General features: G+C 36.4%; 1 protein-coding gene across 2 annotated transcripts; it reads left to right on the top strand.

The window, feature by feature from the left end:
• Positions 1–398: 398 nt before the first annotated feature.
• On the top strand, positions 399–17,790 carry LOC117568946 (uncharacterized). Of its 2 annotated transcripts, none has more exons than XM_034249886.2 (6): positions 399–483; positions 13,715–13,899; positions 13,961–14,791; positions 14,851–14,999; positions 15,933–16,716; positions 16,783–17,790. In XM_034249886.2, exons 2-6 carry the CDS (start codon positions 13,818–13,820, stop codon positions 17,133–17,135), a joined length of 2,199 nt encoding a protein of 732 aa, XP_034105777.1. In that variant the 5' UTR covers positions 399–483; positions 13,715–13,817; the 3' UTR covers positions 17,136–17,790. The 2 variants fall into 2 exon arrangements, with proteins under 2 accessions (XP_034105777.1, XP_034105775.1); XM_034249884.2 differs by having other exon boundaries at positions 427–627.
• Positions 17,791–18,804: the final 1,014 nt, after the last annotated feature.

Below are 18,804 nucleotides of genomic sequence, written 5' to 3'. Positions count from 1 at the left end.
TGGGTTAAGTATAAGTGAATTTCTATAGAAGTTTTCGATTTATTAAATTTATTCTCAACTGCAAATACTTTTGTGTTTTTCTAGCATGTTGGAAATTGTTTCAATAAAGATCTCTCTCCCCTAAGCCAGCTACACTCGTTGATTTCCCACGGTCGCCTAAAAGTATGCAAGAGAATTTCGATCAATTTGCGCATTGCCAACTGTCTAGCCGGACTCTTATACTAGCGCATTTGTTGTTGGCAACACAAGTCACATTGGCGCCCAGCAAAGGCCAAAGAATGAAACACAGCTGGTAAATAGTAGAAGACTTGACTCTGTTGCTCTGTGGTGGTTGTGTGTGTTTGTGTTGGTGCCAGTGACATTAGCTTGCTTCTGCTTGGCTGCTTGGCTGCTTGGCTGCTCGAGCGCTTCGTTTAGTTTTCACTCGAACGGCGAAGCGTTGGGAGCGCGAACGCGGTACGCTGAAAAGAAATAGAAAAAACGGTACGAAAGTCGCCCACGAACGTGGTGGCAACGTTTTTTGGCTTCTCACTGTTGTTGGCAGCAGCCGCCAAAAAAAAAAACATTTTAAATAAAAACGAAAATACAAAAACGATTTTGAAACCGACGCGCGACGCGAGCTTTACGGTGTGTGGTTGTTGTTGTTGTTGTAGATGTTGTTTATTACTAGTGTTGTTGTTGTTGTTGTTATTGTTTTAGTTTCTGGTTTAATTTGTGTTTTTGGCTGGTATTGTTGCTTTTTTGGTTTTTCGAAATTTATTTTTGTAGATGTTACAAACAAACATATGTACATACATATGTATATAAAAACACGAGCGAACTGCAGTTGTTGCCACATCTTCTACCTCTTCTTTAGTGTTGGATACAAATATATCTTTAAAATAAAATCACAAAAAAGAGCAAAACACATATAAATACGCATTTCTTGCGACAGTTTTTGTGCGTGGAATCTTTGCCGAGTGTATCCAAAATGTATAATGCCAATTGGATCGTATAAATATAGAAATAATCCACTAGCGGCTACTTTTGTCGCAATTAGCATATTAATCGATCGAATAGTGTGTGCCAAAAGACAGTGACAAATGATTTTATTTTAGCTACGTGACTCATTACATTTAATTCATATATGAATTAAAACAATGTGTGCCAATAAACTGACTTAATAAATTGAGAACAATAACTTTTGCCAATTAGATAAAACGCATTTAATTGTCGAGTGCTAAAAGACCCTTTAAACTTTTAAAATTTCCAATTAAAACGCTGACATATTGAAATATCTAAAATGTTAAGTGGTCATCTAAAAAAGAGATAAAAGTCTCTTAGAGATCAACAATCGAGCCCACTTAAAAAACTTGTGATGTCATATTTTGGCTGACTTTGCGGTCACTTCGAATGAAATTAAAAGCGAGTAAATAATGTGACTTGCCAAAAAGCACAGCACAAAACTGTTGCCAAAAAGGCAAAGTCAACCAACGACATCATTCACTCCCCGACTGACTGACTGACTGACTGACTTTTCGACATTGGCTGCGAACTCGGTTCGGGCAAGGGTTGAGGAGACTGGGCCAGGGACGTGGGGCAGGAAGTCGTTGTCCCCAATAGCATGTTGCATTCACTCCAAGGATATTGTGAAGACACGAAACAGAACTAGAACTCAAATGAGCAGAACACACATATAAGAGAGGGAAACAAAACATGAAAATGAAATCATCACACCAATAAAAATCAAGAGCGGAGAATGCTTGACTTATGCATACGCTTCATTTGATCTGCTTTACATTTTGGGAATATTTTAAAAAATGTTGACAATTTTTATATAGAAGTTAATTCAGATTATTTAAAATTATGAAGTGAATATCAAAATTCATTTAAGAAAGTTATTAATTTATAATTTATAAAGGAAATTTATAAATTTATAAACAAAAAGTAAATTCAAATATTCATTTAAAATTGAAAAAGAAAAAAGAAATTGATTAAAGAAACTATAAAACTCAATTCAAATTTACTAATATTCAATCAAAGAAATATTAAAATTGATAAAAGAAATTCATTAGTTTAAAATTGTTAAACGAAATTTTATAATTTCTAATTGCTAAAAGATTTTTATTATGTAAAAATTAATGAAGTAAATTTATTAATTTATAATTCATAAAATAAATTTATAGATTTTAAAATTGATAAAAGAGGTTTAAAAATTGAAAGAATTGATAAAACTAATTTATTAATTTACATTGGTAAAGATATTTATAAACTTGAAATTAATACAAGAAATCGTGTTAAATGATATTTATAAATGTTAAATTGATTATTATTTAATTTATAATTCATAAAGGAAATTTATAAATTTTTCATTGATACAAAAAGTCTTATTTTTAACTAGCTTTCGGCCATCATTTAATGTTGAAGTATTCAATTCCGCTTTAATTCCCTTAGGGTATAAAAATCGATGAATATATTATGTGTATGTATATAGTATGCATATCTGCTGCTACCTATATACGTATGTATATATCCATCTGTTTACACAGAGTTGGAGTTGGAGTCGAGTGTTGTTTGCCACTTTGCGAGTTTACGCACTGAAAATGCAATTTCCGTGGCGACAGCCTGGCGACAAGTCCATGAGAAAAATCACTTAATGCATTTCACTCCCTAGCGAGGTGAAGAGAGGACTCCCCCTCTCTGTGTATTGCACCCTCTCTTGCTTTGTCCTCTCTCCTGCGCTCTTTTAACTTTTTCCACACCATTCGGTCGAGTAATTTAATTAGCCAAGCGCACAATAACGCAACTGAATTGACGCAAGGATAACGCAGCAGGAGGGCAGGAGGACAAAGGGCAGAGGGCGGAGGGAGGGAATGGAGTGGAATGCACGGAGGTGGGAATAGAGTGAAACCTTGGTTACTAATTGCAGACAAGCGCTAGGGAATCATTAAACGATGCGTGGGACCAGCCACAGCAATGGGCAACCAACAACCGCCAACTAAAAACTAATGGCAGCCTGACGCAAGCCGCGAGCAAGGCCAACAAATTTACTACATTTATACCCTGTAATAGAGGAGGTAACGAGAGCAGGTGTACGCAATGAGTAAACACAATTGTGTTGACCCACAAAAGTAAAAGTTAAAAATAGTTTTGCGCAAAGGTAAAAATAAATCAGCTCATCTGCCCGTCAAGATCTCAAGCAGCTGCTCGATCATTAATGTTTATTCAGTGTATACCCTGCACTCGTAAAGTTTATAATTATATTCGGAAATCAATAAAAATGAAAATAAAAATAGCTCAATTTGTAGTAGGGTCTTTAAAAGTCGAGTATGCAGTCGATTCGAAAGTAACAACTTGATTTTAATGGCGCTTTTATTTTCTGCCGATGACGTCGACTTCGTTTTGTCAACCGGCATCGCATGTGGCGTCATAACATTGTTGCATTAAGTGCCTCAACTTCTACCTCTTCTACACACATATGCGAACATATTCGTATAGTTGTCGACCCGATGACTGCTCTTTTTATTACAGTTGCAGAATCTGAGAGTATAAGTAGGGCACTATGACAGGTCAGCCAGGGGTTGCTTTCGAAATGAATGATGACCTAGAAATAAAAATCTTTATTATAATATTCGCATTTATCTTCGAAAAAGAATGTTGCGCATTAATTTTGATTAATCCGGAAATTCAAATTAATCTTCTACTACATCCCTGTAAAGAATTGAGTAATTTTTCAAAAAAACAGAGGTGGCAACAAATGCCGCTACATAAATAAATGTGGAACAGTTGAAGAACCACCCTTTCTTTTCTTTTTTTGGGGGAGCTAGTAAGTGTAGATTGGCATTAAAAGCGTCGTTAACCGGGCGTGCCATCAATATAGCAGGAAATCTAGACAGGACACGGCAGAAAAGTTAAGAAAGAAGAAGAATAGAAACCACCCTGCAGATGGTGCGTGTTGGAAAAGAAATCCACCCTTAGATTCAGCAAACCACCCCAAAAATCTAAGAATCTAATGCAAACAAACCTTAAAGACACCTTCAACACGTTAGACAAAAGGTTTTCTGCTGGAATTCGATACACTACGCGAAAAAATGGGTATTTTAAATATGTAAAATAATTCAAGTCGCTTAGCTAATCAACCTAAAAGCAGTTAGTGTATTTCATCTGCAAACAACTCTTACTGTTTCATTGTATTGTTTTGTTGCTTGAACTTGAATTCGCCAGTCGTGTTTGGCAGTTTGAAAAAGGTAGCGGAAACCTGACAAACAACTTTTGGAGCTGCAAACCGGCAGGCAGCGAGGCATTCTAATGTCAAACAATGGTCGAGACCCACACAAACAGACAGACGAACGGATAAACGGGTAAATCGATAGGGCTGCGAGGGCTAAGGAGCTCAAGCGCAGACATCATATAAAAAAGAAAAGAAAAAAATGAACGAAACTAAAAAACACGACACAAAATGAGCAAAAGATAAAAATGAAATTTAAATCACAAAGACGAAAAACGAAAACAGCGACGCGTTGGAGTGTATCCACACACACACACTTACACACAGACAATACTATATAACACATAACTATATATATGACATCATTGGACTCATTCAGCTTTTAGCATACGAGAGAGTATGATTTAACCTCAACCGGGGCATTAAAATCATGTCAGATATATAGAGCCATCTATTCCGAATTTCAGATATGCTTCTGATTATTATTATGAGCTTGTCTGTTCGCACATCTGTTTGCGATTCAAACAAAATGTGCTGCAAATGTTTCCACACACAAAAGACGATGGCCAATTAAACAGCAGCCGGTCCCAAAAATACAAATAGTCTGCAAGTAAATAGAAATACAGAAGAGAAAATAAAGACATAAACAATAAGATAATGAGTAATGGAAATGGAAATGGCATAGGGTCTTTTCCACCTTTTGCATGTTTATTTAATGAAGCTCATTACGATTTGAAAAAAACAACGAAACAATGTGATAGATATTAATCTACAATGTCTTTTAGACTTTATTTTGTGCTTGGGTGTCATTCATTATTTGTTTGTAGTATTTGTGTCACAGCCTCTTGCTCAAGAATTTGATGACTCAGTGGCGAATTGCAGAACAGACAGAATAAGTACACACAGTTACAGCGACAGATACAACAAGCAAGAAAGCTACATACGAGTGTGCTCGACTGTGAGATACCCGCTACCTTTTTTAAATAAAAGCAAAAGAATACGGTATTCATTTAAAAAGATAGCAAATTAATATACCACAAACATACTAAAATATACCAGATGCTATATTCGGTATATTTATATAGTATTGCACCCAAAATATACCATATTCCTACCCATGGTGTATAAAAGCAAAAGACTACGGTATTAATTTAAAAATGTATCACATTAATACACCGCAAACATACTTAAAAATATACTAAATTCTATATTTGGTATATTGATATAGTACTGCATTCAAAATATACCATATGCAAGATACCAGCTACCCATTGGGAATAAAAGCAAAAAGTGCGGTATTGATTTTAAAATATACCAAATTAATATACCAGAAAAATTCTAAAAATAAACCAAAGTATATACTTGGCATATTGACACAGTACTACATTTAAAATATGCCATACATATTTGGTATATTAATATACTATTACATTCAAAATATACCAAATAATACGAAATATACCATAAACTACAAAGTATACTAGATTGTCAGCTAAAGCTGCTAAGATCCGTGACTCCTTCTGCCCGTTACATACAATTCCTACAGACACATACTTATAATACCCTTCTACCCCTTGGGTATCGGGTATAGAAAAACATCTACAAGATACACAAATACATTTGCGCTGTTAACTAGTGCGGATCTGCGCTCTGTGTTTGTTTTGTTGTTCTGAAATTGGGGCAAACTTTTTCTGGATTCTGTTTTGACGCGCGGAGGGTCTCGAGCACACATTACAAATACGATATAGACGGCTTGTCTGCGTAGCCAATTCAATGTCAGAGACAGAGACATTAATTTAATGCTTACATGTTAAATTTAATCCAACTTAAGTCAAGGCGCCATTCAGTCAGCCAGTCAGCCAGCCTCAATGCCAATGCCAAGTCTTTAATCGGACAAGACTGGAACTGAAGTTGAAGCCAAATGGAGAAGAAGGAGATGTCGAGAAGGAGACTTTGTGAATTATTGAGAACATCGCCAAGTTTGTTGCGATTGCATTGCGAGTAAACAATTTCCTGTTCATTTGCCGTGAGTGACAGGCAACGTCAAAGCTAACTTGTAGCTGCAAATGTATCTCTGTGTATCTGTTTGTGTATCTCCGACTGACTCCTTTTGTGTTCTTGTGTTCTTGCACCGCATTTCAAGTTGAAGTTTTCAGCAAACTTGCAACGAACGCTCTTGGGGGCCGGTTAGACGAGCAGCACATACAAAAAAAAACTGCATTTGTCGTTGCTGCATTTGTAATCAAGTATTTTTTGTTAGGAAATGATTGCAATGCGTGACTTGCCTCATCGACAAAATCGCTGAATTGTTCGTTTTGTCGTGTCACTGCCATTTGGACTTCTTTCTCCCATGGCTAAGGTTTATCTATTGCCGCAACTTCCTCTCGAGTTGCCTTTTTTTGGCGTCGATTCACCAATTTTTTTTGGTGCTCAATTTCATGCCATTTTCGGCCAGAGGCAATTTATAATATATGTAATTAATGCGCAATTGAACAATTACATTTCAATTAGTTCGACTGATCGTTGCGAGCTACTGTTGAAATATATACAAAGTTGTATTTGGAAACTTTCGATATGAGGCAAGGCCAATGGAAATTCATTCAGCACGCTTGAGAGCTAGATTACATGCAAATAACTTGTACTGTATGTAAATGTCGCAGCGATTGAATCAACACGATGATATCATAGTTGAAACTCTGACTTCATAGTTGGACTACGAAGTTTGACATGTAAAAATGTTTAGAATTTACAGTACAACCTGACTTTTTATGATGTAACTATTGTAAAGAACAAGGATTAGCTTTTTAAAAGTTGAGAATTTACAGATTGATTAATGCTTTTTAAACTGGAACTATTTTGAATTGGAAGGAAGGAGTAAAGTTTTGAATTTAGCTTAGATCACAATTGCAAAGATTAACTAGCTCTCTTTACTATTGGAATGTATGGATTAAAGTTGCTTAGCTTTCAGGGTCATAGTTCCAAAAGATTAATTTGCCTTCCATTACTCTTAAAGTGTAAGGATTAGATTTGTTTAGCTTTCAATATGTTCGAATTTTTAGACTGCTTGATGTATTGTAACTTTAAGGATTAAAGTTTGAACTTAGCTTTCAAGATCACTATTACTAAGATTCATTTGCCCACTTTATATATGCAAGAGTTCAGTTAATTAAATATGTGCTCATCACCCTCTTTCTCTCCACCCACGTAAAGAGTTAAATTATTTTGACATAGTTCTAAAAATAAGCCAAAAACAAATGAAAATTGTTCTAGTCGAGATCAGCTTTCGCTCTGTTTGTCGTCTACCACATATTTGTGTGTTGTTGTAAATATAGATCCATACCGAAAACATAACAAAAAAGCATACCTTACGTCACATGCGTCGCTTGAGGCTGAGGCTGCCCAAAAATGATGTCATCTACGCATTGATCCACATAGCTAACTAGCTGCGTCATCTATGGGGTCACGCCACCAACAAATTGAGGCTGAAATAAATTTTCGGACAGTTTAATGGAGCTTGCCACTGACTGTGGCAAGGCAATGTAAATTAAAAATATATATTATATACAATGCTTCATTCATGCTGCCGATCGAAGCCTAGATAAACAACTAGAGACAAATTGAATGCGAATGCAACAAGTGGCATTCTGATCACAGATCGAACAATGTTGCTTCTCACAAATGCAAACAAATAGTTTTATACAACTTGTTTACACAATTTTTTTTTTAACTGATTTCAAAATAGTGTGACCCAAAAATATTAAGTAAAGAAGAGAAGATATATTGCTAAATAATATAGAGAATGCTGGACTTAAATTTACTCGAATGAATTTCGATCACAAAAATTTGTTTATAATTTACTCGAAGTAGAATGAAGCAGAATTTCGATCATAAAGAATTGTTTATAATACAAAATTTAATAGCACGCCAATAATCATAACGATTAAATATAATTGATTGATCAGATAATGATTTTCCCATTACATATTGCTACATATTTTCATAATACCCCTTTCAAAATTCAGTTCTCTGCAGGGTATTTCAAAAATCATAAACAAATTGTGCTTTTCACAAATCTAGTTTCTATTTTCGACTGTGACAGTTTGGTAAGAATTTTCGCTGTGCGGAATTTGTTCATGTGTGTGTGTGTGTTTCCAGCATATACATCGGAGCAGTCTAATTTTTAATTTCCACCATTTTCCCACCCATGTTTCATGCACTTGCCACTGCTTTTGTTGTTTGACCCAATTTATGGTCATTCCTAATTAATTAGCCGGCAACAAACACGAAACACAGACCAACGAATCGCCACCCCAAAAAGCAACCAAGTGAATGCAGTTTGTGGCATTCACATATGTGTAGGTGATTCAGTTGTGGGGTGGGGGGGAAATGCCGGACTGGGATTGCGTGTGCCCTCTCAGGGGCGTGTTTCGAAATGATTATAATTCAAGCAAATGTATTTTAGAGTGTATTTAACGTTGTGAAACGCGCCCAAATAGTTGCTTCTATTTTTTGTGTGTATTTCTGTGGTGATAGCATTCCAACATACTTAGACATTCCTTAAGTATATGTACATATATAGCTATGAAGAACGGCCGTCGATGATTGAATGAATCTAAAGGTTATCGTCGCGTTTGAATAGCAATTGAATCATAAACATAAAACTCACTCGTAACTCATTTGTTTATTGTTTCTCTTGACATTGCAAGCAAAACCGTCTTGCCTAGGGATGAGTGTATCGTGTGGATTGCACAATGCGATAATCATTCATAGGCCTCAACGGAAACGTGCTTCATAAATTGGCCAACTTATTTTGGCTGGAATCATTAGCTTCATGGTGGGCGCTTCACACACCTCGATCTCAGGAAGTTTCAGTCAATAATCATTCATAGTTATTGCTGTCGATGGCAGTTGGTGTAGGTAGTCATAGGAGAAGCTTGATTAATTATTGGTAATTTCTAGACTTAAAATTGACAAAACAAAACATAGTTAATTAATTAAAGTTGCTTAGGATTTCGTGTCACCACTTGGGCGCATCTCTATAAAGATTTATTTATCTAGCTATAGGAAAAGCTTGATTAATTACAGATAATTTTCCAATGTTAAAATTGTCAAAACCAAACATAGTTAATAGTTAAAAGTTAGTTCGATTTTTTGTTTCACGACTTTAGCGTAAATTTTAATGCAATCTCTCATCACTAATGCTAGCGATGGCACTTTGTTGAGCTATAAGAGGAGCTTGATTACTTATTAGTAATTTTTTTCTTTAAAAATAACAAGTCTCAATATAACATTAAATTTAACATTAGTTACTTGTTTTTTTTTGTCGTGTCACGACTTTTACACATCTCTATATACAATCACTCATCGCTATTCCTAGCGATGGGAGTTTACTCAGCTATAGTGAAAGGCTTGATTAATTATTATTACTACCGAGACAGTTTGCTGAGCTATGTTAATAGAAAAGCTTGATTAATTATTGGTATTCAAATTAACAAAAAAAAAATGGTTAATAAACATTAGTTTTGCTTTCGTGTCACGACTCACGCACATCTCTACGCAACGTGTTATAACTATAGCGGCATTGGATCGTTTGATTTTTGTGGGCAGCAGCTGTTAGCTGTTGTATGCATAAAAATATGCAATTAAAATACGCAGTTCAAGAAATAATACTACGTGCTGAATGTGTGAATAAACAATAAACAATAAACAAAACGCGGTCACTGCCTCTCTGCACAACCCGAATCCCAATTAAGCGAACACTTTTATGGGGCGTGCCAAGACAAACGGCACAAGAAACAAGAAACACAAACAGTAAGTTGCGATGATTGTGACACGTTCATCATCATCGCTTATAGCAACAGATTCGCATAATATCGATGCGTAATTTATTTGGCATTTGCCTATTATTTATCCAGTCGTAAAGATCTTTTTTCCTTGATGAAGCGGCGCCTTTTTAAAAGTCAAAGTTTGCCGCCCGAAAATGTCAGACGGAAAAACAAAAGCAAATCAGAGAAAAGATTTATTTTTGTTTTTTGTTTTTTTTTTGCTGTATTAGATTTTGTGTACTTAACATGAAATTAGCATTTTGTTGCGTCGTTCAACGCTCGAGCGAATTTTGTAAATAAGCGAGGGGATGATCTAATTTCAAAGTGATCGAATAGACAGTACCCTAGACCTGTGTGAACTATGGGGAGATTGTGAAATAAATACAACAAATTTCATAAATGAATTACTCGCTTCATTCATTAATACATAGATTAAAGTGAATGTGCGTTCGCTTTGTGTTTTGAGTTTTTCCATTGATTTCCGTTGACATGTTACGCATAATTAAACGTTGATTTTTCATGCGCCGCGCTGTCTGGTGGCAAGCCCCAAAAAAGCAATTGACCCACATAGTAGAAGTTGACGACGCTGCGATATAACAACAACAACAACAACAACAACAAATATTGCAACTGCCGCCGACTGCAATTATCCAACTTGAATTTGTGTTTGTCTGCTGCCCACAGAGGTGTGAAAAGATGTTTGGCAACCCAAAGCTAAGCTGTTTGTCCAGCATTATTTGTTTGAACAGCAGTCTTATCATATAATTAAGTTCGCCTTTTTTTTAATGGCGTGTTCTTTAAGATTACAATTCAATGAGATTGGTTTTTATACAACCTATAAATCATTTTTATGCCTGGGTGTGGAGCTTTGCTCTCCCAGTTGTTGTCTCAGCGATGCGTCATCGTCTGATTAGCTTACAGATTTGTTTGTAGGCAAGATTTATAGATTCATTTGTAATGATTCATTTATACCAAATAGAGAATCTGCAAGTCGCCTACTTTGTCTAGTTCCCTTATTTATTTATTTATAAATTATTTTATTAGCTCTTTTTTGTAGCGTTAAGTACTCAAAAGTGGAATTAAAGCCGACAGCAATTGCTCATTGTCAAGGTTCTTATTATGAGCTCATAAACAAGTTCTTACTGTTTTCGATTTGTACAGCTTGAATAGGCTTTTCTACACATGCTTAAGAGTCCATCAATTTTATTAGTTGTAGTGCTTACAACATTACCCTTGAAATAGATTGTTATGCTCTGAGCAGATTGAAAGACTCTCTGCTGTGCTGTTGTTGTAAAGTCTTTTGAAATGTAACAGATGTCTGTGGCTGTGGCCCATCAGCTGTCTTTGCCTCTGAGGCTAAGTTGATGAACAGCGAGGGGCGTGACCGGGGAGTCAGAGTTGGCGTCTTCCCACTGTCAGTTCTTTTAGGTCTACTGATTCGCAGTGGTGATGTAATTACTAGCTGGCTGCCTAGTTGCCTGGCTGGCAGCTTTAACAACCGGTTTGAGCACTCTCTGACCGACCGCCTGCCAGTTAAATACAATACCCTGACGTGTTATACGTGAACTCGAATCCACAAATCTTGTTTATGTTTATGTTCTGCGTCACAGTAAAGAAGAAAAAAGAAAAAAGTGCCACAGTCTGCGTGTGCCTCACTTTCCATTTCCCTGGTGTATTTTATTGTCATGCATCAAGATCTTCACTTAAGATGAGTGCAAATTGCAGCCACAGACAGTGAACAGTGGAACGTGTGGGTGCAGTCCATCAACCTTATCCCCATTACATCTTCGTCATCCATCAACTGCATCTTCAGTTTGCAATGCAGTTAAGAGTATTATGCAGCAATTTACCTCTCAACAGACAAGTCGGTCTCTCTCGCTATTTGTATACTCTACAGTCTGATTCTTATCTCTGCGACAACTGCGAGGCGATAACATTGAAAAACTGTTGACAGCTAATATGAATATAAATTAATGCCTAGGACAGCAACAAATTCCATCTATTTTTTATGACAATACGTAATTGATGCTGTGCTTGCGGTTTCTCACTTTCTCAATACCCTGTAATTGTTCCAATTGATATGAATATAACATTTAACGTATACAGAGTAAGCTTCAGTTCATGTTTTCGTGGTTTCTGTATTGTTTATGTACAATTAAACTGATATTTTATTTCAGTTCAACGGTGCAAATGACCTATTGCCCTTCGGCACTTGTTCATTTTGACACCCCAATGGCTTCTATATATTATGTGTGAATATGTATATATATATATACATACATATGTGTGTGTCATCCCAATTTATAGAATTCGATATTGAGAATTTATTTGAACTATAATGAAATTAGTTGTCGAAAACTCTCCATGAGAATTGATAGGCATATCAAATTGCATTGGCTTGCGATGAAGAGACAATAGCTTAATAAAACGTTTATAGCTAGACGTTAACTAGTTAACAAGAGACTATAAAAAGTACATTAATATGCTTTATTGATTAACAATGTATGTAATTATGTTGAAATCAATTGTTGGTAACTTAGTATTTCTTTTTCTTCTATAGAAGAAGTTTTACGTTTTAGAAGATATAAGATATAATATTGTTCTCGTTGGTATATTAAGGAAATGTATTTAATCTTTAATTTGTGTGTTTATTATCAAAATTTGTACTATTAGGGCACTGTTTGAAAAGGAATTTAATTAGTTGTCGAAAACTCTCAATAATAAGTAATAAAAGGCATATCAAATTGAGTTGCTCAGAGCATAATAAAATATTTTTAAAAAGACGTTAACTACATAACAAGAGCCTATAAAATGTACATTAAAAAAAAGGTTTTTATTGATAATAATATAAGCGTTATTTCATTGAGTTGAATACGTGTTATTTCCTTTATTTTGTGTTTAAAAAGCATATTAAGAAGAATTACATTAAAAGTAGATTTCAACTGAAAGAGTTAAAACACATTAATCAGTTTCATATTATATCTTTTTCATAGTTTATATAACGCAATGAAAATGAACAGGTTCTAACTAATAATGTTTTTATATAGTTGTATACCTTGTAAATGCGAATGATATTTTATACCATTTTTTTTGAGAATCAGAAATATTCTTGAACAATTTAAAACTATTTTAGGAAAATATTTTAAATATACCATTTTTTTGTTATTCTAAAACAATTTAAAACATTGTTTCGAAAATGTTTTACAAATTTAAAGAATATTTGCTTATTTTAAAATGTATTTGATGAACATTCTTTATTGTAAATTACATTTGTTTACATAGTATATCAATTATGTTTTTAAAAATACTTGAATCACTTTGCTTTTTTAGTTAGTGATTACAGAGCATCTCTCAGTCGATCATTCTTTCACTTCAGCCCTACTTTGTTTGCCTTGTTGTGGTTACATTAGGTAGGCGACATTAGCAGATTGTTTACCCACAGTCAAGCACAATATGAGTACAACACGACACAAGGTGGTTGCTGCTGCTGTTGTCTATGTGCCTCATATTGCTGTGGCACTTGTTGTTGCATGTGGCACTCGATGTTATCGCCTGGGAACTCGTCCGTATCCACAGGCTTTTTAGTTCATTTTGTAGCAATTAAGTTTATGATTTCTGCAACAGACTGAACATAATTAACTAAACATAATGTGTTTTATCTCTGATTCTAATTTGTTTCTAGGCTCCACAAAACGATTAGAAAGAAACTGAAAAATATACGATAATTCACAGAGACTGTCCCCTAAGTATATAGAAACTGTAGACTTTTAGTTAATCCCAGCAAAATGGGTTTCCAAGGCGGCCACAGTCCGCGTATCAACAAGACGTTGATATCCCTGAAGCTGGTTGTGTTCCTTGTGATCAGCGGTAAGACGAAAGACAATTTTGAAATGTATTAAACTTTTATAATATGGAATATTTTACTTAGGTATCACTGCGCTGCACATTGTGAATAACGTAAAGCCGGTGTTGCTGAGTTTCAACTTCAGAGAGTATCGCAGTATCACAATTACGTCTGCCATTTTATCAGTTTTGGGACCGTTGATAGTTGGACCTTTGGCCGATAACATTGCTGCCAAGAATCCAAATGGCTTTGGACGCAAGCTGCGTTTTATGACTGCTCTCCTCCTCGTGCTCTCTGCTCTCTGTTCCGTTGGCCTCTTCCCTCTATCAGAAGTGAATCGCGAGCCAGCAGAGAGACCACAAGTGAGCTTCGGCTGTGATGGCAATGGCGCTTACATATTCCAGAAACAGTGCACCAATGACACCTGCAGAGATTATGATGAGTTGTCGGGAGTTGTCAATCTCACACGTTGCACCTACAGCTGTCTGAACCCGAATTTCCATGAGAACATGTATCAATTTTGGTTGGGCGAATTGCCAACAGCAGCGCCCTCAACCGAACATAGTTCCGAATTCGATTACGAGGAGGAGCAGACAAGTGCCACCACCGAAAGACTGCAGCCCAGAAGTCATCTCGATGTGGTTGAACTTCGCGCAGATAGCGCTGGCATTGAGTTGGCCAGCACTGAGGAAGAGCGCACCAAGCGACAAGCGATCAAAGGCAGCGCCAAGAAAGTGTATGTGGAGCCACCGCATTTGTGCAACGTGTATCGCGATGAGCAGGGCAAGGAGCTGGTGAGGAACTGTCATGTGTACACTGAGGATACGGCCAGCATTGTGATGAATGCCATCATAGGTGGGTCACTCAACGAGCCGGTGACCAACGAGACTCATGGCTGGTGTCAATATCCAGTGGGTAAGTATTTAGCTTAGATTGTTTGCTCGACTCTCATTAATTCCTCTTCCTACTTGCAGATGGCATCAAGTGTAATATACCCGAGCAGCAGGTGGAGTACATGAAAAATCTGAAGAAGGGCAGCAACTGCAAACCCATCATCGAGTGTCTCATTGTCAATCCCTACAATAGCGAAGATTCCGTGCTAATCGAAGCAGATTGTGAACATGTAAGTTAAACGTTCAGATACGCACACTGAAAGGTTTTACAATCAGGATTTTGGTATTGGTACTAGGAATTTTAATTTGAAAAGTTGAGTTGAGAAAATTTTGAAATAGGAAAATGTATCTTGTTATTGAGTACATTTAATACTAAGTTCTCTTTAAGGAGAGAAAAAATCTACACTGAAAAAAAAACAACTTCTTAAATTAGATTTTGGTATTGGTAATAAGAATTTTAATCTAATGAGTCAGAATAGTGCATGACGCATCTTGTTTCGCGAACATTTGATATCTTTGAAAATCTTATACTTTTTGGATCACAAAATTTATAATAATAATAATGAACTAGTAAAAAAGTTGTTATCGAGTGTGCTCGTCTTTGAGATACCTGCTACACATTTTGTACAAATGCAAAACAGTGCGTTATTATTAATAAAATATACCAAATTAATATACAGAAATAAATAATGAAATATACCAAAGGCAATAGTTGGTATATCGATATACCATACAGTACAAAATATATTAGATTGCCACTCAAAGAAACTTAAAACCGACTACAGTACTAAATTACTTCTTAAATTGAAACAAAACACTAATAGCCAGAAAAAACTTTTCCAGCAATTAATTCGAGAATGAATTTTGTAACCTGAATCTAGTATTTAAGTTCTTCTTTTGGGAACTTGGTATTTTTTCAATGTTCTTAGCTTGAATAATTTTGACTTCAGGAGGTTTATTTTAAGAACACAATTTTAAAGAAGAATGTTGTTGGTTTTAGAAAATTGTAATTTTTTCAGTGTACTTATTGATTTAAAGAGGTTATTTATATTGTATTTCAAATTAACACTAACATTATTACTAAAACACTGGCTTCAAAAGCCTTCAGCTTGTTTTTCAGTGTAACTGTTGCTCTTCTTATCAAAATTTCTTTTTTTTTACAGCCCGTTGGCATCTTCGGTAACAAAGAGGTGGTCTACACGATTCTGCGAATCCTTGGTGACATTTTCGCCTTGGCGGCTCTAACCCTGCTGAACACCGCCATTGTGATTGCTGTGCGTGAGACTTCCGAGGGACGTGGCGAGGTGTGTCGCCAATATGTTTGGGGTGCCATTGGCTATGTGATTTTGTTCTCGCCATTCGACTTGCTCTTCGTGCAGAATGATCCTAATTATCATGCTGCTGATGCTGCCTTGATCATCTTCATTGTCTGCTTTGTGCTGGCTGCTGTCGTCCTGCTCTTTGCCTCCCAAATGCCTCTCAGTCCTCCCGAGTGGTGGTGGCACACCAAGACTGGAATGCTGGTGGTGCCGATGTCTGCTATACGTCGCTATAGTCCAGAGATTGTGGTGCTAACTGCGGTGGCCTTCCTCTTTGGCTTTTTGTGGAGCAGCATTCACAGCTATCTGCTGTGGACATTCCGTGATCCGTATGCTGTCAGCTATGCGGGCATCTTACTCATCGCAGCTTTGTTCTTCAATGTGGATCGGTTTATTGAGTACTGTGGACACTCGAACATCTTTATTGCTGGCTTTGCTGTCTTTGTGATTCGTTTCACTGCACTGAGCGATCCGGACTGCGATTGGTTGACTTACATCATGGAGATAATTGAGCCAGCTGTGATTGGCATCATCTGGATTACGATTATTCTGTACATGCGACATGCGATGCCAAGAAAACTCACGGCCACAGGACAAGCTATTGCTGTGGCTGCCTTCTTTGGCATAGGTAATGAAAGAATCACCTTAAAGAGAATTGGATTTCTTAACTAACCCATTTTTGTCTTCTTTTTAGGCAAGGGCTTCGGTGCCATGGTTGGCTTGTGGCGCAATGAGAAGTATAGACAAGTTTACTACTGGTTCCATACCTATGAGTACTTGGCCATCCTTGCCTTGATTATTGCCTTTGTCTATTTCATCCTGTACAATCTGCTGCTGGCGCCTCGCTGCACCGCCAGGGCACAGCACTCGGAGGAGTTGATCTCCGGCTCGGCCTCGCAGAACTTTGGCCATCATGGTAATGGCAGCAATGGCACTGGGACTCAAGGTGGACCAGGTGCCTCACTTAATGGCAATACGAATGGCAGTTACTCGCCTCTGAGGGTCTACCACAATGAGAGGGGGAAGAAGGGCCAGTTTAGATATTAAACAAATACTGATATATTTGAGGGAGGCGATTATTTGCTTTGGCACAGATATAAAGATAAAGATTGTCGATTTTAAGAATTTGAATGTGAAGCAATGCACATTTATTTACCCAAATGCGGGGGCTATTTTTGCTAAGTGTATACACTGAGAACCAAAACCAATCAAAAAAACACTGCGAACGAAATGCAAAAGTATGAACAACTTTTTAAATATAGAATCTCTTTTATTTGTTATTTAATGCAAACTAAGCGTGTTCGTAATATTAATTTTATGACTACAAAGTAATTAGTTAGGAAGCTGCGACGCCCAACACACAAAACAAAACACAACAAAAAAAACCATAAGTAAACACAATATAAAAAAGAAGAAAAATGAAAAAATAAACCTATTAAAATGGAAAATAAGCATGCAACTTCCTTCCCTCTGCTCCACCATTTGCCCTCCGCTCCCACCACGAATGTCGCTATGATTTTATGAGGTTTCATAATGAAGGCATCAAAAATTAAAAATTAAATAAACATTTTCGTGATTTTAACAAGCATACGGAAGCATATACTCGTACATACACATACACATACTATATAAACTGTAATAATAATGCAACAGAAATGTAATTATACCAAAATAAAATTAATGATAATTTTATGTTTTCAAATTAAGCGAAACAACCGTTGTCGGAAGCTCGTTAGATTTCCATTTCCAAATTTATTTAAAATTTAGTTTTTGCGTGTTGACAAAACCAATTACCTGACTTATTTACTTTCGGGTATTTGGAAATTTTCAAATTTTTATTATACGTTTTCTTCTCTTGATAAGCATACTATTAAATGTAATTTCCCATAGATGGATGTTTTCTTGTGTATGTTAGCAGCGCCATCTACCAGCAACTTTGCGCACATTCAGCACACTTAGCCAATACAAGCACTGCAGCTGGAGACAAATTTCCACAGCTTATCCGAGACACCCACCAAACAAAGCTTTTTCATTATAAGCGCCACAATTTTGTGCTCACACCAATTGCTCTTCTACAAGTTTATTAGTTCCTCGGACAATTTACAGTTTATGAATTGCATTCGCCTGGTGAGACATATGTGCTGAAAGGGGAAGGCACTCACACACAAGCCAGGAACGGATATATCGGCTGTCACCCAGGACAGCAGTTCACACGATTGTCACTTGACCCTTTTTATATTCGCCTGCTAATAGCTGATAAATAAGGATAGTGCTGCAGAGAGTAGTCTCTAGGTAAATACCCTGTTAATGCATTTTAAAATAATAGATGTGTTTATTATATGAAATATTTAGCAAAAAATCGAGGTTAAGGATTGATTTCTGTTTTTGACTTATAGTAAAGTAAGTTTAAAACGAAGTTTAACTACTCAACCGCTTTGAGTAGGTTTTATGACTGCAGGGTATAAGGAGAGTAGAGAGCATGATGTGACCATCTAAGGCCAACGTTAAATGAAAGTAAACAAACACACTTAAATGGCTATTTACGTAAGAAGTGCGGAATTTATGATGCACCGTTACACAGAGAAGGGCCACTTGCTTTGGGGTTGTGTTGGTCCTCGGTTCGGGTTGGGGTTGGCTTTTGGTTTGCTTCGGTTTCGTTTGGTTTGGTTTGGGAATATGTCTTGGAGTTGGAGTTGGAGATGGAGTCTGACGTCTG

The sequence above is a fragment of the Drosophila albomicans genome, chromosome 3 (assembly GCF_009650485.2).
Source record: "Drosophila albomicans strain 15112-1751.03 chromosome 3, ASM965048v2, whole genome shotgun sequence".
Lineage (NCBI taxonomy): Eukaryota > Metazoa > Arthropoda > Insecta > Diptera > Drosophilidae > Drosophila > Drosophila albomicans.
This window is presented reverse-complemented; position numbering and strand designations above follow the sequence as displayed.

What these genes read in the sequence shown, in the direction of transcription:
- LOC117568946 (XM_034249886.2), top strand. Translation starts at nt 13,818, where the DNA reads ATGGGTTTCCAAGGCGGCCACAGTCCGCGTATCAACAAGACGTTGATA. An exon ending in TGTGTTCCTTGTGATCAGCG is followed by an intron (nt 13,900 to 13,960) that starts GTAAGACGAAAG and finishes TATTTTACTTAG; the next exon opens with GTATCACTGCGCTGCACATT. An exon ending in GGCTGCCTTCTTTGGCATAG is followed by an intron (nt 16,717 to 16,782) that starts GTAATGAAAGAA and finishes TCTTCTTTTTAG; the next exon opens with GCAAGGGCTTCGGTGCCATG.